The 19,949-nt window shown below is 40.1% G+C and overlaps 2 protein-coding genes across 3 annotated transcripts in view; one reads left to right on the top strand and one right to left on the bottom strand.

Annotated features, from left to right (window-relative positions):
• cntn4 (contactin 4) overlaps nt 1–3,598 on the top strand; it is a 222,764-nt gene extending 219,166 nt beyond the window's left edge. The window contains exon 23 of the mRNA XM_050038775.1: nt 93–3,598. Within this exon, the coding sequence (XP_049894732.1) occupies nt 93–184 (92 nt within the window). The 3' untranslated portion in view covers nt 185–3,598. The remainder of the gene's footprint in view (nt 1–92) is intronic.
• A 1,484-nt stretch (nt 3,599–5,082) lies between these two features.
• The window catches only part of LOC126386419 (protein 4.1-like), a 109,673-nt gene continuing 94,806 nt past the window's right edge, over nt 5,083–19,949 (bottom strand). Inside the window, exons 19-25 of one of the 2 annotated variants that reach the window (XM_050038753.1) lie at nt 19,508–19,867; nt 18,930–19,058; nt 12,907–12,966; nt 9,713–9,808; nt 9,347–9,427; nt 9,108–9,227; nt 5,083–8,168 (exon numbers count right to left, since the gene is read on the bottom strand). In XM_050038753.1, coding sequence (XP_049894710.1) covers nt 8,163–8,168; nt 9,108–9,227; nt 9,347–9,427; nt 9,713–9,808; nt 12,907–12,966; nt 18,930–19,058; nt 19,508–19,867 — 852 coding nt within the window. In that variant the 3' untranslated portion in view covers nt 5,083–8,162. The remainder of the gene's footprint in view (nt 8,169–9,107; nt 9,228–9,346; nt 9,428–9,712; nt 9,809–12,906; nt 12,967–18,929; nt 19,059–19,507; nt 19,868–19,949) is intronic. The other variant, XM_050038754.1, reaches the window with a different exon arrangement.

The following is a 19,949-nucleotide window of genomic DNA, read 5'->3' as shown; positions in this document are numbered from 1 at the left end:
TGATACAAGAAATGAAATGCCAAAAAGTCTGTGTTTTCTTTCCCCCCACAGCGAGCAGACTAACAGCCTTGTTCTTTTCAATACCTTTTCAGGCCCAAACGCAGTCGGCTCAGCGTCCAAGGTCTCCACTCTATCAGCCCTCAGTACAATAGCACTGTCTTTCACAGCCCGGACATCTTTATGACAAACAGCTCCCAGCAGACGTTGCATCTGATGTGAAGACAGCTCCACGGCGGAACGCAAACACAGCCCACTCTGGTGTAACTAGATCCATTCATTTAGATTTTAGAGGCAGAGGGAAGAAATAAAAAAAAACAAAACATGCCATTGAGATGACAGGGAACGAGTCCCCTTCAGCACCCAGGCTAAGTAAAGGAGATTGAGCGATGTCGTGACTATGTTGTTACCAAAGCAGCTTTCATAAGAAAAAAATAAAATAAAGAGAAAAATGTCTTATATGCATCTTTTTGTATGACATGTTGAGCTTTTTATAGATTTTTTTTTCCTTAATCAATTTGAAGTCAGTCTGGGCTTACTGGGGTGAGAACAATTAAGTGCATGGCAAATAACATCATCAAATTTTCCAGTCTGGAGGTTAAGAATGTGATTTGAAGGAGCACCTTTTATCTTCTAAAATAAGATGATACTTGTAACTTTGGTTCTAACAGACTGAAGTGGTTTCTTTTTCTTCAAGTGAATGAACTGTTAACTGTTAACTGTTACATCTCTGCATTTCTGTTTCTGCAATATTTTACAAATATTTCACTCGAAGGACTTCATCGACATGGGTGTTTGTCATTATTGGTCATCTCATCAAGTGCTGCAGGTGAAGAGAGGATCAGCATTTAAAATGATCTGTCTCCAGACAGCATATGCTAATGCTTTACCATACTGGTCAAGTGTTAGCCTTAGCAAACTGAATGAAGTTAGCCATCTTTAATGTTTTCAAAAAAGTTCACTCTAAAGTTTTCTTTTTATATCTCATGAGAAAAAGAGAAAACAATACTAGCTTCAGGCTGTGCACATTCATCAAATAATGCTAACTGTCGCTAATACCGTATAGGATAGTTTGTTTTAATGCAATATTCACATTCCATATGTAAATTGAGTTATGAGTCATTATAATTATTCCTCCTGTCCATACTGGCCCTTTATAGTATGACTGCACTGCGCAAGATGTGGCTAACATGAGGCTTTAGCCGTCTGAGTTAGCAAAATCAAATAGCTTTTTCACCTTTTTTTGTTGTACGTCTTTTGTTGTACGTTTTTTGATGTACGTCTGTCTGTACTTAAGTTTGTCCCATTCTTGTGAATGTGATATCTCAAAAACATCTTGAGAGAATTCCTCCAAATGTGGCACAAATGTCCACTTGGACGTAATGATAAATTGATAAGATTTTGGTGGACAAAGGTCAAGGCCAGTGTGACCTTGCATCCATCTAATTCTCATGAAGGCAATAACTCAAGAAGGCCTTGAGGGATTTTTCTCAAATTTGGCACAAATTCCACTTTGACTCAAGAATATACTGATTAGAATTTAGTGGTTGAAAGTCAACGGTCAAGGTCACTGTGACCTCACAAAACATGTTTTTGGCCATAAATCAGGAATTTTTCACACAAATGTCACATGTCTAATAGAATAAAATGATGAAGTTATGACATTTTTTTTAATTTAAAAGGTCAAAGGTCAACTTCAATGTGACAACATAATGTTCTACAAAAACATTTTCCTGGCCATTACTCAGCGTCATATCTCAGGAACAGAAGGGGAGACTTTTGGTCAGATACTGAATTGATGTTTGCGAAGCATCCATGCTTTTTAAAGTTATTAATGTAAACTGTAACTGCAAATTGATCGGTTTGTGGAGGAATACAACTGCGAGGCGGTGACTCTAGTTTTCATACAAAATCCCCTAATTGTGTTCTTTCAAATGCTTTCTTGCTGCAACCTAGCAGCAGGATGTGTCCTGTAAGTTTGTTGCTAGGATGATACAATCACAATAAACCTACGCTACGAACTATACAAAGATACCAACTTGATTTTGTTAATTGAAGAATTCTGAAGTTTATTATTGGCTTCCGCTGAACTGTAAATTACATTATAAGTGCATAGGGATTGCTTCATGGACGAATAAATGATGACAGCAATCAATAGCTCTGTCAGCATACATGTAAAATAAATGCCAAACTTGTCCTTTAACATGCTTTATGTAAATGCATTCACATGCCATGTTTTTGATGTCAGTCATATTGGGGGAGGTGACAAACAGTGCTGCACTGAGCAAAACTGGTGTCCCTGGCAACACCCCCCAACAAAATTTAGGTGAACTGCATTGCCAGGTCTACAGACCAACTGTTAGCATTATCATTAGATCTTTGGATAATTTTCCCCTCAATTTCTTTCAAAAAATAAAATAAAATAAAAAAATATGTATATATATATTTATTTTTTTTCTGGGGGGTGGGGGGCTCTTTGTGGTGCCATAGAGGCTGTCTGTGTCACCTATAGCAAAATCCGCCACTGGTGACAAAGAATTCCCAAAAAGTCGATGGGGTCCTTAAAGCCATCCATGTGATATTTACTGACCTTGTTACCAGAAATAGCAGCATGCTGTTTTGGAGAACATCTCCCCTGGGTTCCTCGACCTTGGCCATTGAACTGCACTGGTGACCGGACCCTTGTGGCTGTCTCATGCTCCTCATTCTTTCAGTTAGCCCTGTGTCTAGAGCTATTCTTTGCCTTCTGTGTGCCTCATCATATGTTCAAAATCCTCAGGTCCTTAAAGAGCCTTAACTTATCACATGTATATCAAAAACATTAGAAACATAGAACTATGAAGCAGCCGCGGTGATGTTTACATGCTGCTGTGTTGATAGATACTGTATGTGATTGGGATCGGGGGGGGGGCAGCATCCTTTGTGCAATGCTGAGGATACCGAGGTTAGTTTGAATGGCATTCCGCTGTTTCGCATGGGATATTGGCAATATATGAGGCCTGGTGCATTTTTATAGGTGTGTATTCTTATTAAAAGACAATGCTGCTGATCTTTTCCTTTTCCCATAGTCTCCTGATGCCATGTGGGACTGCTGTGCTACAGACGTACAGTGCAGTCTGTATGTAGCTTGTAATCCAGTTAAGTAGTTTGTACTTTGAAGGGAAGTGTGCTGTAGGCTACTGGGTCTTGCTCAGAATCATGCATCAAAGATGTGTAATATACTGTTTTGTACACTTCAAATCATTTATATAAAAGAACCTTTCTAAAGAGATGATTTACTTGGTTTTTATGTAATAACTCTGTTTCATACTGTAGCTAACTGTTGCTCAGCATGACTGTGCTTTGTCCTCTATCTTCTGTCCATCTGCAAACCGACTGAATGGCTTTAGGAACATGCAAGGTCCATGCATCCGATAGGTTTGTGTATACTGTATGTGTACCATGAAATCTGAACCACGTCTATCAGCTCCATGTCTATGCTTCTGTCTCAGTCAGCCCTTCTGCGATGTACTGGGTCTACTGTCCATATACGCTCTACATGAGGGTTTCCTCTGTTGCTGTTTGTTGTTTATACTGTGTTAATAAAGACTATTGATTTATAGAACAATGTCAAGCTCTGTTGGTCCGTCCGTCAATACATGTGACCTATGTGAGAACTGGCATATAGAAATAATCTTCCTCTGGACATGGCATTTGTTCAGAATAATTAAATGGCAAAAAAATAAATGAATTTCACAGTCAGTTAAGGGAGGTAGATACTCATTTACCATTTACTAAAGGTGTACTCCAGTCATTTTGTGTGGCAATGGTCAAAACTGAAGCAGCAAAGCCCAGGGTGTGCACGGCCCTGATACAGTTGCTAGGAGGCCAACAATAGTGCTTTAAGCGGCTGTCATTCACTCATTCTTTAAGCTAGCATGGAGATAGTAGTACTAAAGGATGTCTTAGGTTGTCTTATTTCAGAAGATTATATTATGTCGGCATTGCTTGTCAAAAAAGAAGGTTAATAAGGCTCCCAAGGTGGGCTAAATTTTGACAAAGGAACAGCTTGCATGGCCATTTTCAAAGGGCTCCCTTGAACTCTTTGATTCAGAGATTTCTGAATAAAAATGTGTTCTATGGGTACCCACAGGTCTCTTCTAAATCTTGAGAAATGCTTGTTCCCAATATTGTATTGTTCCTTAAAACAATGTTACCCTTTAAATTAAAGGTGTATAACTGTCCTTTTAAGGTCAAGTACAGCCAGCCTATTTGAAGAACGTATAGATACATAACACAATAAAACAGCACTGTTGTGGAACTCAGAATGTAAAAACTGTACCCCTATAAGTCTATGCACATCAGACAATTAGTCATATTTACTGTGAAATAAAAAACCAAAGTATATCAGTATGTGATTCCTTAATTCTCCTTACTAAAAGTTCAACGAGCTTATACTTCACCAGCATAATCAACTTTTGGCTTTTGGTTCTGGCATGTCACCCCAAGAATTTTAGTGGCCCCATGTGGCCACCCTGGGGTGCCACTGTACTTCCTATGATGCAACATGTTGCCATCTCATGGTTAGACTCTCTCTGCATTGTAAATGACCACAGTTTACAAACTCAAAAGGCTTTCTGTTAAAAATGTGTTGTCAGCCTGGGATAATCCAGTATGACATCATCAGGGGTTATTTCCTCAGACTTGATAAAGCTTGTGCAGAGCCACAGAACACATTATACTGCTGCTTTCATAGGTGTAGAAATACTCCTCATGACTAGTGAACTGATCCTGATGTGCAAAATCTGTGATATGCACCTTTCAAGAAAAGTGGTCAAAGTAGTAAATCTCCTGTATAGTTTTTTCTGACCATTAATAATATGAAAAACTATTGTATTTTCTGTTAATGTGCAAGTACTTATAAGTGAAGTGAAGCAGAAAATGCACTAGATGGCACCAACAGCTCAAAAATAACTTCTTAAAATTTGCACCCCAGTTATATGTGCTGATTTTGTCCATAAGATGGCAGTACAAAACAAGGTATATTTCCTTTTGTTTCCTTACAATAACAATACCATCCATTCCTCTTATATTACAAAACAATTTATTACATATGATGAATTATTAAGATATGAAAGCCATATAATTAAGTAAATAAGAATACATTTTTCCCCAAGTTCTTCATTATAGGTAACTGATCAAAATTAAATCCCTCTCCCCTCTTTTTGGAATCAGAGACAATGTTTGAATCATACTGAGACATTTATTTATGCATGTATGTTTTCCATTTAGACTGAATGCAAATACAGCAAATACACACCACCAAGCACTAGGGGAATGTAGAGCAAAAGGCAGTGGAGAATTGAAGGTGGAGGATAAAGAGCGGAGCAGTTTTGATGCTCTTCACGGAGGGAAAAAAAAGCTCATATCCATAATCTGAACTATGCCAGTTCTCTACCTTAATGGGGCCAATAAATGTTTTCATCTCGCTGAGGACTCAACAGATCGGAATTGAAGAGACTTCTTCGTCTCCGCGCTCAATGTCACATTCTTTACAAGACAGTAATTCACTTTCAAGACGGCTCCTCTTCACCTTGGACGGAGAGGAGAGGTCGCCTCTACATCTGTCTGGTGGTGATTAACAGCACTTTCAGCAGAGCACTGATAACTAGCTCCTGCTCTGATAACAGCAAACATAAGGCACCCATTCATGCTGTCCTTCGGATTATACTTACTGCCTCAACTTAAAACACATCCCTGCTCCTGTCAGTTTCTACATAGTTTACAGGATAATACACAGAAGTATGGATATTTATATATAAATACAGGCCCTCCATCCTTCAACTCACCACCTCGCCCACAGCACACAACGCCTCTCCTGATGCCTACAGTTGTTTCTCTTCCATCAGTAGTGTGTCCAATTCTACAGCAAAGATAGGTCATTTTTTTCCCAACAGTTTACAGTATGTGCTGCTATCATTGCAAGCCAAGTGCCTTCACAACAGTCCAGTGTCATATGACCAGAAAATAAAATAAAATAGAATATACAAATAATCAGTTTGGGGGATCTCATTTCCTCAGACACATCAAACAGCAGGTCGACAGTTTCAAGTCGGGACGGGAGGATTCGACGACGAGGGCGACAAAGCCATGGCCACAAGTGTTTGAAAAGCTCCTTTGAATATCACTAACTCCGTGTTATAGGTTTTGGTTACGCTTCGGTACACATGAGAGTTCACAGTTTTCTCCCTTTAGAGGACAGAGGATAAGAATAATGGCTGCTTATTGCAAATCTCACAGGCAGTGCGCTTCACTGCTTCGGTTAACAGTAGCACAAAGTTAACAATGACGGCAACACGGCTAACATGGGTCAGGCTCCATCAGAGGGATTCTTATGTATGATAAGTGATGCATAGTATATTATTAAAGGATACATGTCATGTGACGGGCCAACAGGTTTTGTGGATAGACGGCGCTTCATGTGTGTCACACTATGAGTCTCGGCTTTGTCTGTCGGGGGAACAGGGAGGAGAAAGCACAGGGCCTCACATTCACCACTCCTATAAATACAATTACAAACTCATACAGCATAACTTAAAAGAGTTAATCCAACAGAAAACATAAAAGTACCCATGTTAATCTTGTGGTTTTGAACATTTCAGCCAGTGTTTGTAAACATGCACATGATTTGAAACTGGAAAATTAATTTTTCAGTTTGTTTCTGAAGTTGCTGTTTGAAGCTGCTTTGATTATTTTTTTAAACCACAAATTATTTTAAATGTTGAATGAACAGCACACAGGCAACACACATAAAAACCCTCAATTCATTGCATTTCTCCTCATTGCATCACAACTCCTTTCTAGACCTCTCTGATTAACTTGCTGTGTTTCAATGGAGATCTTACAAAGTGACAGCACAAAGAAAATAAAGCTCTTTCACAAAGAGTGGGTTCACACTATAAGACTGAAACGTCCAAAACACAAGAATAACATACAAACTCTGTTTCATGATGGAAGTCAGTAAAATCAAATGAAAACATACCAGCACATCTCTGAAACTTATTAGATAAAACATCATTTATATTAAAATATCTCTAAAAATCCTATAACTGTGCCCAAAACGTGTGACCAGCATTTCTTTAGGTAGATGGCAAGTTGACGACAAAATGAGAACAGTGAACGGGGGGAATGGGACAAGGACAGTGTATGTTGGAGACTGGTACCAAAGCAGAGCTCCAGCTGTGTCACGCAACTGTCCCTCTTCAGTGGACTCCATCATGTGTCCACTACTCATCGGCCCAGTGATTTATACAGTTTCTCCTTGGTGCTCAGTCCCATCATCTCTTATGGATTTCAAATGTAGATATGTCTGTGTATGTTTTTTTTCATTCCCTCTGCTATTTTTTAATTGAATCATGCAGATTATAATCATCTGATATTATACATATTTCATAAACAAGCAAACACTGGACATAAATTAGATCCTCTATAGATAAAAATGTAAAAAGCTAATAAGACAGCTGTTGATTATACTGAGGGTGTCACAGCCAGGAGGTGGCAACATCGAGCAAAAGGCTGCCTCTTGCCACTCTGCTCCAACCTCCCCACCCCACCACCAGCACTGTCCCCATCCTTCAACTCAACCCTCCTCTGCTCTTATACCTTATTCATATTATATGTGACAGATGTTTGGTGGCTTTACAACTGAAACAAGTAATTTGTGAGGGAAGGGTGTTGAGGCTACGGGGTTGTGTTTAGGGTTAAAGGAGTCAAAATGTATTCGATTAAATAATATGGAAGTAAAGTTCCAGACAAATGACTCTTACAGAGGTGAAATCAAATAGCTCTGGCCGGGCTTCACTTTCAATCTTGCATCGCCCCACTTGCTTAAACCAAGTGGTAAATCGTCCAATAGAAGACGTTTCCTGTTTCGTAAGGAGGTGGAGGGCTGGGATGGGCCGGGAGGCCGGGTTGGGTCAGAGGCCGAGTCACAGTTGGTTTGTCTAAAGGGACAGGAGTGGAGGTCTACTGCTTCATGGAATGCAGTCTGTTCTCGTGTCGGCGTTTACACAGGCGGGGTAGAGAGTCCTCGTATCTGGGTGGTGGCGTACTGCGGGGGCGGGGCAGGAGACACACAGCTGGAGGATCCTCTCCTGTCCCCCCGTCTCAGGAGCCACCATGGCCGATCAGGACTGCAACAAGACAACAACACAAAAATCATTTATCATCACACATGAAAATGGATGGAAAAGAGACACTGGGCCCCGAGCACAAAGGTGTAAAAGGCCCTCCTACATGTATAAGACACTTAGTGGTCATTTTGCGTCTCTGTAGTCATTTCGTACCTTCTTGTTGATGTTTTGTGTCTTTAATGTGTCTTTATTGTCCTTTAGTGATCGTTATGCATCTGCTTGTAGTTGTTTTCTCTATCTTGGTAGTACCTTGATCAACATTTTAATGTGAAATGTTAACAGCCACTTCAAACAGGGGCTCTGGCTCAGGGACACTTAGCAAAGGTGGGACCAAATCATTGTTTTGCAAGTGACAAGTAATTTTTTACCTGCATGTTTTGCATACTGTAGTACAGTTTTTTGTTGACGACCACTCACTATTTGTATGGGAACAAAATGATCGTTGGTTTCATTTTGTCCAACTGCTGCTCAGCAAAATAACATTAGTTCTTCATGGTTCTCTCCTGCAACTTGATTGAACGCTGTCGGATTGGTTCAGACAAAGTGGATCTGACGAATTAAGCGTCAACTTGCTGGAAATGAACAGCGCTAATGTTAGCTGATTCAGGAAGTGAACTGATTTGTGGGACACTTTTAAAATAACATTCTTTTTAGTCTTTTGGCTTGGGGGGAAATTAATTAAGTATTTTCAAGTCAAAAGGTTAAAGTCAAAGTGAAGTCCAAGTTGTCTTAAGTCATAAAATTTGTGACTGGAGTCTGACTCGAGTCCAAGTCATGTGACTTGAGTCCACACCTCTGTCTCGTGGGCCCTGGACCTGTGTCTGGTAGGCCCATTCAGTAATTAATCCAAACGCACATGATCTAGATAATAGTGATCTTGTAATCTGCACTCTGATGACATGACCAGACAGCCAACACTATAGGAGTCAGTAGAAATACCTCTGCCTGCTGCTGCTGCAGCTCCTCAGTGGGAGACTCTGTTTCCCTGATAACCACTGCTTTTGTCACCAGCATGTCGGGGTGCTGCTGCTTGGCCTCTTGGATTGCCATCGCGAGGGCCTGAGGACATGAAACATTGACGCACAGGTCATAAACCTCACATATTGGCTTCCTGTGCCTTATGACTTATTGAACATACAGTGGAAATGTTGCAGTATTTCTGTAATACTCCTCCTCACCTGATGTTGGTCCACATCATCGTCTCCTGTGATTATAATCCTTTTCTCGATTCTGGTCTCTGAGTAGCCTCCTTTCACAGTCTGCATAGAAAAAAACGTAACTTTAATGAATCATCACTGGAGTTTAGGACACTACATTGTGTAGTAATTGAATCTTAAATATATTTGTTTTTCTTGTCATTTACACGTCAATAAAAAATTTAATTATCTACATCTATCACTTCTGTTTGTTTCTGTCATCTCCTCCAATATGTTGATAAGGAGGGATGAGACATATTTAAGAGTATACAATAACATACAGATGTGGTGGGCTGACTTCAACCTCCAGTCATTAAACAGTAACCATGGGAACAGATAAGGTGTTACCTTGGTAACTTGAGTTGTGGTTGCTGAGGTGACGCTCTCAGCGGTGATGGTCAGCGGGGACACAACAGACTCCCTCCCCTGGATTCCAGCTTTTACCTGCAGCACATTCATTAGACAGGAGTCATACACACATGGAGGGACACACTGCAGACACACACATCAGCACACACATGCTCATGAGACAACATGTAATGTGTCTCAGCTGGGGGGGTCTAAACCTCCCGGGGTGAGTATCGCAGCTGGGAATTGGAGGGAGCCTTCTGACATGATACTTCTTTGATGTTATGTGTGTCAGACACTTTCTCATTTCCTTCACGCCACCAGTGGGTCAAACATCAGAGGGACAGAAGCATCCCTCCATTTTACAGGTACTCCGGTGATTTACTATTGCAAACAACTAAAATTGGGGTACTCACAAGAAACAGATTTTTCAAAACATGGTCGGAATTGAAGCTTGAGAGCCCGAAATATCCTGACCTCTACTCCCCAGTATGGATCCAATTCCAGCTCCATTTCCCATAATTTGTCTTTTGTTAGGTCTTTTCTGACCAGTAAATACCTGTGTCACTGAAGAGTTGCACCATAGTGCATTGTGTGGATCCTTGAGCTCTAACCAATGTGTTGAATTATTTGCTTCCTCATAAAACATGTGCAATATTAAAATTATTAATATTTTAAATCCAGCACTATTTGTAGCCATGTTCAGTAGCTTGCAGTCCTCCTCTTGTCTTGCCTGTCTTTGCTGGTGCATTGCTGCATATTTTGGTGAATTACGTCACCTGTACATCAGTGGTATAGCAAAAAAAAAAAAACTGGCAGAAGTGGGTGAAACAATCTCATAGAAAAGTTGAAGGCTTTCATTAACTTTCAAACCCTCTGGAAGTCAAAGCAGTACAGCTTATAAACTAAGATCTGAATATGTAACAGCAACGATAAATCAGTTCTGCTATGCGGCTCACGGTGCTGGCAAGTGGTTGAGAGTGACATGAGAAACAATAATGCTTTTCACAATGGATGTCTCTGGAAGATATGCTACATCATAGGAATAGTTTGGATCCTTTGAAGTGGGGTTGTATGGCGTACTTATCCATAGTCTGTGTATCACGTGCACTAGATGTCAGACAGCATGGCCCCGGTTTGGAGAAGCAGGCAGAAATACAGACACAGAAGCTGAGCAGTGTACTGTTGTGGATGGGGGGCAGTGGCAAAATGTACTACCTAAAAGATGTCCTTCCTAAAAAAAAAAAAAATATATCAACAGCACTCGAAGTGTACACTATACCTAAACCATTTTCACTGCTTTTCCTTAATGTCAGACAGCAATTTCTAAACTGAGGCTATTACCGGTATATCGCTCTCTTCAAAGCCAGGCTCCACTGAGAAAAACACCGATTTAATATCTCTCAAAACATGAGCTGCCGGTTTCCTCCGTCCACAGCAGTTCATTACATAGCTTCCGTGTCAGCACTCCTGCCACTTCCCTAAACTGGGGTGTCCCGACCGACATCTACTATACGTATTACACTGACTAAGGATATATACCCCCAGATAACGGCACTTCAAAAAATCCAAACTATCCCTTTAAGACGGACCCCATCTGGAAAGCAGTAATAAGGGAGGCAAAAAACAACCTGGTGAAGAACTGCGACAGAACTCTGAACTAAAAACGGCTCATCTAACTTGGAAAGAGGCACAGCATGCTGCACAAGATAGTACCAGATGGAAGCAGACAGTCTCAGCCTTATGTTCCACAGGCAATGAAGACAATTAAGTAAGTAAGTACTCATAAAATAACAGCTCTGTAGCTTTGTTAGTGGTCAAGAACTTCATGGAAACCTTCAAGACACCACACTCACAGTATGTTAACAAGTTGTTCACCTACTGACGGGAAATAAAAGTTTAAGAAATACACCAAATATAATGAGCTCTAATACTGACATAGTGTTATTATTCCAGACACTGATAGTATAATGGATTCATCTACTCATCTAAATTTTGGCATCTACGTTCTCAGAAAATTGAGTCATTATTTTGACATCAAATAGAAGCAAGTCTTGTGAACATTTGGCTCTCACACACACACAATTGGTTTTTACTACCGTTATTCATTTTGACACTTATTCAGAAGGATATGAAGCTAAAGCAACTCTTACCTTTCCTGCATTTCACACAGCACTTAGAAAAAATTTGAACATCCACAACTCCTACCTCCCTCCAAAGTCCCATCCCCCTCCTCCTGCAACTCCACCTCCCTCCAAAGGCCTACTCCCCCCTCCTCCATTACGTCCTCATTACGTCCAAGGCTATTCAAGAGAAGGCTGAGACACGGGGTCAAACATTGGGGGGATTACACATGCGCAGTAACATCTGGTCTGCACTTATTCACTGTCACCCTCCAGAATCGCAGCTCAAGTTACGCTGCGCATGTGCAATCCCCCCATGTTTGACCCCGTGTCTCAGCCTTCTCTTGAATAGCCTTGATTACGTCTATGATAGACATAGGCGTTGGCAAGGTAACATTAGATACACGGAAGAGGAGGGCGAGTGTAACGTTACAACCAAGACAGTCAAATGCAACCCTGGAGATTTAAAACTCAACCAGAGTCAGTGATGACTGATGAGTTTTAGAATAAGGTTACAGTGCTAACGTTAGATAGTAGCGTTAACGTTACTAGTAAGTGGAAACGCACAAGGAAGATAACGTTAATGTTTCAGAGGCTACTCTACAGTAGGCTAATGTTAGCCATTAGCAACTGGATGCTGTGTTGCCATATATAACGTTATAGCCTGTGTTACATTAGAGGCAAACTAAAAATACCGGTCCAACAGAAACTCCGCAACCATCTTGACCCTTTTTAGCTCAGTTACGCCAGCAGTTACGTCAGTTGGAGGCCTCCACGTGAGGAAGACAGACAGAACGCTCTGCCAATCATTGGGCGTTTTCTTAGAACCATATGAGAAGGGTATAAGTTTGTATCTCTGGTGGAATTCACTTACATTTTAGTGTGCCATCAGCTTATTAATAGCATTTTAACCTAAACAAAGAAAAGCATAAAATTTCCAGAAATGTAAGTGTCACTTTAAGTCCAAGGTCACGTAGGAAGACAGCAACAGACCAATGGCTGAAGTTTCTTACCCTGCCACCAAACACACATATTGTCACACTGATGTATTTCCTCTGTAAAGATACTTACAGGGGAGCCATTTTCTTTAAGGGCAGCAGGCGCCTCTAGTGGGCTGACCACTCCATAGTTCTGAAGGAGAGAGAAAACAGAGTCTTCGTTAACTTCCTGATGTGAAGTAAGTCCAGCTACATCAATATACAATGGGTGATCATTCAAGGAAGCATTACTTCAATCAGTATATTAGAAATACACATCCATAATAAGGGAGCCACACTATATTTGGGTGCCAGGTGAAAGCAGCAGACTATAAACACAAACAGACATAGTTGTGCTTTAATACAAACTGGTTGTGGCGAACATGTTAACTAACAGTTACTTGTTTGGAGCAAATATGGAGCAATATCACTCATAAAATGTAAGTCCAATTTTCTCTCTCCTTTTAGACCCCCATCTGCTAAATGCTCCTGTATGTTTACCAGCTAGTCTCTACCTGTGTCTGTCTGCTGTTTGGTGCTGAGCAGGTAGCATACAGTGGGTTTTAAGAGCTTTTTCTCTTAAAACAGCTTCCTGCTGCGGCCAAAAACAATGCTATAAGAGCGGTGAGATGAAACAACAACAGTAAAACAGAGGGGAGCTGCAGATTCAGGCGATAACTCTCACTGCCGGTGACCTCTTTCACATTGTCATAGTGTTTTCACTTTGTCATTTGTACAGACGTCCTGAGAGGCAAGGTGGAACATTTTTGCAGGCAATGTTGGCCAAAACTTAAACCTAAAAGTTTATCTCCTTCACAGGGGATATTGACTACATAGGACTTATTATCTCCTACTGAGGAGACAAACTTTTAGGCTTAATCGTGCATGGAAACGTAGACCTGTGCTGCATTTGAGTGAACTTTCAGTGCCCTTTGTATGGTGCACTGAGTGCTTCATTCTGCAAAGCTTTCTCATTCTCAAAACAGCTATATTGAGTCTAACAATTCATGTCATACATAGAATATAAACTTAGGTTTCAGTCAACATTTTCCGCAAAAAAAAAAAAAAAAAAAAATCAATCCACCTTGCCTTCAGGGCTTCCACACATATGATTTTATCACTGCAAGAAACCCCTTTCACAATACACAGTCACTTGATCCAGTTTCTTGTATAAAAATATGGATTGTTACAGCTTCAAAGACGTCATGTTCCTATCCATACTGCACACTAATTCTATACAGGATGTATCATATACTGATTGTTACAGCAGTTAGTATGCAAAACTAAAACAACGCTATAAGAGCGGTGAGATGAAACAAGAACAAGGCCCTTTACCATTTTATACTGACAGGAAATAATACACTATGTGTGACGCAGATCAGTGTCAATTAAACTGCTACTCTGGAGAGCTACTGACAATTCCACTTCACAAAGAGACATCAGAATGCTTTTCCAAAGATTAAATTGCAGTATAGGAGACTAGTGTGTAACAGCACACTCAAAAATTGGCAGTGTTTAGTATGAAACTGTCTGCTTTGATTGATTTTTTTTGTGCCTACACTCCACATACTCAAAAGCAGCTGGGAGTCAGCATGTAGTAAAGATCTGGGACCCAGTTGTTATAGCAGACATTCTTATGTGTCATGACAGGAAAATAATAGGTGTATTAATAACCTCACTACACTGATTGCCCATTATTTTGAATATAATATAGATAAATACAATTTAATATTTTATTAATCACCTATAAGGCCATCCATGGTCTGGCTCCAGATTATATTAAGGAACTTTAAACACCTTACAGCCAGGCCAAGCCCCAAGATTCACTGATTAAAGCCTTTAAGGTGTCCCACAAACCAGTTTCGGCGACGGAGCCTCGGTTTTAAAACAGCGTTTCCCTCAGTGTGAGATCAGCAGACTCAACTGCAGCTTTTAAGTAGATCCTTCAAACTCACTTTTACAAAAAGGCCTCCACTTAGCACTGCTATTATATGGTGTTTTATTATCCTTCTATTGTCATTACATATTGAAAGTGGTCTAGGTATCCTCATCATGTTAATTTTTTTATATATACACCTCAAAATATTTTGGACATTTATCCGTCTTAAATTAATTTCTCATGAGATCATCTCTTATATTGGCATCTTTTGTTGTTACTTCCTTTACTTAAATTTCAACTGCTTTATATGAGCTCTTACCCACATTTTACTGTTATCTGTTTATGGATGTATGGGCTCAGCCACTTTGATATACGTGCTCTCATTCTATTAATTATTGTTTGTCATAAACGGAGGGCTAATATAGGTTTCTGGGTTTTTATTTTTTTACTCTGTAAATCTTATAATCTAAAAAGTACTTTGTGCAAAGCTTAAAAAGCTGCATAAATAATAATAATACTGACAATAATAATACTAACCATACTACTACTACTAATAAAAATAATTATTATTATTATTATTATATCAAATAAAATAACAATAATGATAATATCACTATTATTATTATCATCATTAGCAGTAGTAGAGGTAGTAGTAGTATTGTTAGTATTATTTATTTTATTCTGTTTTATTTTATTTATTTATTTTATTTTATTGTATCTTATTTCATTTCATTTCATTTTCTTTTTTTAATATCTTATTTCAATTAATTTTATTTTATTCAAGACTGCACTGCAGTTAGTTGTAACAATAGCAGGGCCCTGGTTTGGACTTCTTCCACAGCAGACATTTTGGAATGTCACTGCAGAAAAAGCATGGGCGTTACTGATAATATAAATAACAAGCCCATTCCACTGAGGTGAGTCTAGTATTGTGCACGCTGGCTCATACTGTTGTGGCTTACTGAGACACTCGGTGGAACCAAGCCATCATTAGCAAATTAGTTTCACCTGTGCTTCTCCTGCTGTGACGAGCCAAAATGTCTGCAGTGATGAAGCTCTTTTGTTGATGCTGGCTCAGTGACAGGGCTCACTGGAGCCGTTATTAGTCATGTCATTGGAGCCAATGTCATTAGTTACACCTGTGGTTAAAAAGTCAAAATGCCTGTCTATGGAAGCACAAGCAGGAAACAACAGACACCGCTGCTGGTGAGGTTCAGTGTGTTAACTCGTTGTCTTTTAGTACCTTTGTGATAACACCACTGGGGTAGTTATCTGCGACATGCTAAAAGGTGGAGTCATAGAGTCAGCAAACTGATACAGTATTGCTGGGTCAGTTAAAGCTTGAGTGTAATGCATTGAGCAAGGCTGTGTTTTACTGCCTGTAGAAACAATTTTATAAGAGGGGGCTGTTCTATCAAAAACTACAGTCTCACCTTAGAGCAACTAAAAGGACCTATGGAAACATATCTCCTGTGTAGTATTTAGCCTATTACATCCACATGCACTACCCTCATCTATTAATATCAAAATATTCTAACTGATTAGGTGTCATACAAAAGACACTTTGAAAAATATGATATAATCTCTTTAGCTTTATGTAAGAGGAGTCCTTTCACATTTTTGCCTAATTGAGTTGTGAAAGGCTTCGCACTGACAACATATTCCATAATCATGACTCACAATCAAACCAATAACGGCATGTGTGTACTTGATGAATTTTATATGAAGGCAGTCCTCAAGCAGAACAAATTCCTTTCAAAGTCTGGTGGCACTCAAATTCAAAGGCTGTCACAAACAGGCAGACAGCTGGCAGCAGCCGAGCCTTTGTGCTGTTGCTGAGTGCCTCAACAGACGTGACATGGCTCCCTCTGCTGGCTCAACAATGTCAGTGCCGGAGATCTTTGTCTGCCTGTCGATGACGTCAACTTTCATTCACTGCAGAGGCACACTCATTTTTTCCCCCCAAAAGATGTCTTACTCTGATGTCTTCAGAAAATTGGACTTAACACTGATCTGGCACTTCAAAGGCACCCACTCCACATCATTGCCTGAGTTCATCCACACCATTAGCTGAATGGCTAAAGAGCCCTGCAATGATTACATTTTAATAAGGCACCTGTGGGATAGTCAGCCAGCACTCAAATCTTTGCCTCTGGAGATGAATGGTATTCACACCTGCTTTCATCATCATCATTAATACACTGTCAATACTTTAATCACTCCATAATGATCCTATAATGTCATTCCTGTCTGGGGAATATGGGCTTCATGTCACCGAGGCCTAGAGAAAATGTTTCCTCCTCTAATCAAGACCAACTCCACAGATCTGCAAAAACATTTTTTACTGTCTTTTTTTTTTTTTGAGTGACTGAAGGGATTGATCCTATGAGTATTGTTCTCACTTGCCCTTCCTATTAATGCTGTAGCATGAAATGTACCTGCATTATTATCTATAATAATGACAGAAAGAAGGAACAAGAGCAAACCAAAAAGGAATATACGATGAATTCAAGTTTACCAAAAGTGAAAAAACAGCACAGTCCATAAGAACATTAAAGAAATAGTTGGACATTTTGGGATATACGTTTATTCCTCGGTAGCATTAGATAGTATGATACCACTCTCTTGTCTGTTGGTAAAATATGAAGCTATAGCCAGCAGCAGGTTAGCTAAGCTTACCATGAAGACTAAAAATAGAGGGAAACAGCGAGCCTGGCTCTGCCCGATTGAAACAATATCTGCTCACCAGCACCTCTAAAACTCACTGACTAACTTGATACATCTTGTTTGTGAGATTCATACAAAAACAGAAGTGAGAAAACAACAGCACTTGGCCAAGAGAATTCATCTAGCACATTACAGCCTCTACAACCATAATATATCATTTTTACACTTTGGTCTTTGTATGGATTAAAAAGAACAAGATGTAACTTCATTAGTGAGATTTAGAGGTGTTGGAAGGTGGATTTTGTCACTTTCAGGCTTCTAAGCTAGCAGCCTGGTAAAGAACATTGAACAGACAAATATGACAACGATCAATCGTCTCATCTGAGCAAATACCTTCCAAAATGTCAAACTATTTCTTCAACAAGTCTGAATAAAAACATGCATCTGACTTTAAAGGGATACTTTTTGGGTGAAAACTTAAAGCGAAACTTTCAATTTTCAACCAGCTTTGCATCATAACAATGTGGGTAGTATGTGTAAATGAAGTATGTTAAATTTTCATCCATCTTGCCAGCGCCCAGATCTCCCTGCTCATTTGCAAGCTAAAATCTGCCGGACGCTGGCTCTAGGGCTGCTGCTCAGACTACAGATTGTACTTGCGCATTTTAATATGCCCATCAGCACGACAGAAAGAGTACAGAAGGGGATTGAGTTTGAAAGAGAGAGACACCTCTCTCTTTCAAACTCAGACCAAACTCAGAAACTGTAAAACTACACAGTGCTGATAGAATTAAAAAAAAGAGTCTGTAACTGTGTTGCCTCTTGCCTGCAATGTCTTTAGAAACATATTTTATTGAACTGTTAAGCTGTAATACAAGAATTTGCAAACAGGAAGTGGGCACCATACTATTTCCTGTAAACACAGGCTGATAAAACTGAGTTCAAACTGTAAAAATAAGCAGATAAGCTGATCAAATAAGAACCAAGATTCTGTTAGTATGTTGCTTATTTCACACCTAAAATATTTTCAGAAACATATTTTAGTGTACTGTTTCACTGTAATACGAGTGTTTGTTATTGGCCAGCCACCATATTGTTTTTGAACAAGCCGAAACCAACGTGCATTACATGACCCATCAGCAGGAGCACTACCTGGTCTGGTGTGACACAGTGCATTCTTGTAGTTGTAGGTTTCTTACCTCATGGGCAAAAGTGAATGCCACAGCCATTTTTCTCTGTTTTCTCTGATCATATAGCACCAATTTCAAAAGGATCTGCCTCTTTATACTGTGTAGAAGGCCCAGTTTTATGAAAAGACCATCATTCCAGGAGTAAAACACTTTTGTTAGTGCACTAAAAGCAGTAAAGATTATAGTTTACCGAAATAATGTTTGCAAAAGAGTTTATGGTAATAGTAAGGCCCGCTGCTATTGTTGATTATCATTACACATGTAGCAAATGACAATAAAACAAACAGTGATAAACCAAAGGCAGCAGATGTGTGAATCTACAGCAGCACATTCTACATGACACTACAGTAAGGTTTGCTTATATTGTTATTGTTGCTTTACCTGCGGTGAGACATTCATGATGTTGGGGTGGACCTCCGATCCGTTCGTATGTGTCTCCGTCTTAGAGTCAGCCCTCTTCAGCATATGGGCCATGCTCACAGCATTGGGATCTTTCTTTGCCACAGGAGGCTGTGTGAAACACAAACAGTACAGTTAAGCCAAACATCGACAACATGTCTTAACAGAAAGCGGCGCTTTGCTAACGAGCAGCATGTTTTTCAGAACAAAGCATTTGAAAACTGCTACTTTAAAGAAACAAACACTGAAGTACAATGGTTTTTATTGGACTACTCAGCTTGATGACAACGTGCAAATGATGATGCAGCAGGGAAGTCAAAGAAACGCTGACACAAATAAAATGAGTGAAAAACTCATAACTTAATGCATCAAGAAAGAGAACAAGACATGTAACGTGTGAAACAAAATTGAAAAATTAAAAAAAGTAACAAATTCAAACAATGGCAAATGGTCCAACGAAAAACAAAAAAAAAAACTGCAGGAGGTTATGGCACCAAGTCCAGCCAGGCAGGGTGAATCCAGTGGGTGATGATGAGGAAGGACGAATACATTCATTCTACCTCATGATGTGTTCCCTCCTCTGGGAGCTTTTCCTCTATGGGAGACTTGTCCCGGGAGCCCATTAGACGTGCAGAGTAGAACCTGGATGTCTCCTCAAAGTCCTCCCGGCCCACCTCGGGCTGTCGCTCCCTCTCTCCCAGCTCCGACATGCCCTTAGAGAAATCCTCCACGCCAGAGTGGAGGTCCATGATGACGGTGAAGTCGACCTCAGCCTCCAGGCTGGACGTGGAGCTGACCGTCATACTGGAGCACTTGCGCTCGATGCCAAGGTGAGTTTCCCTCATGCAGGCCACTGTGTCCCGCTCCTGCTCCTCCTCTGAGGGTAAGCTCGGCTGAGGCCTCCTGTCCCCGAGTTCCTTCTGAGGTAGGTACAGACATGGGATCACCACACTAAGGTTACATAACGGCAGACTGATGGATGATGGAGACGAAATGGAATAG

The sequence above is a fragment of the Epinephelus moara genome, chromosome 24 (assembly GCF_006386435.1).
Source record: "Epinephelus moara isolate mb chromosome 24, YSFRI_EMoa_1.0, whole genome shotgun sequence".
Classification (NCBI taxonomy): domain Eukaryota; kingdom Metazoa; phylum Chordata; class Actinopteri; order Perciformes; family Serranidae; genus Epinephelus; species Epinephelus moara.
Note: the sequence above shows the minus strand (reverse complement) of the source record. Positions and strands in the feature narration are given on the sequence as shown.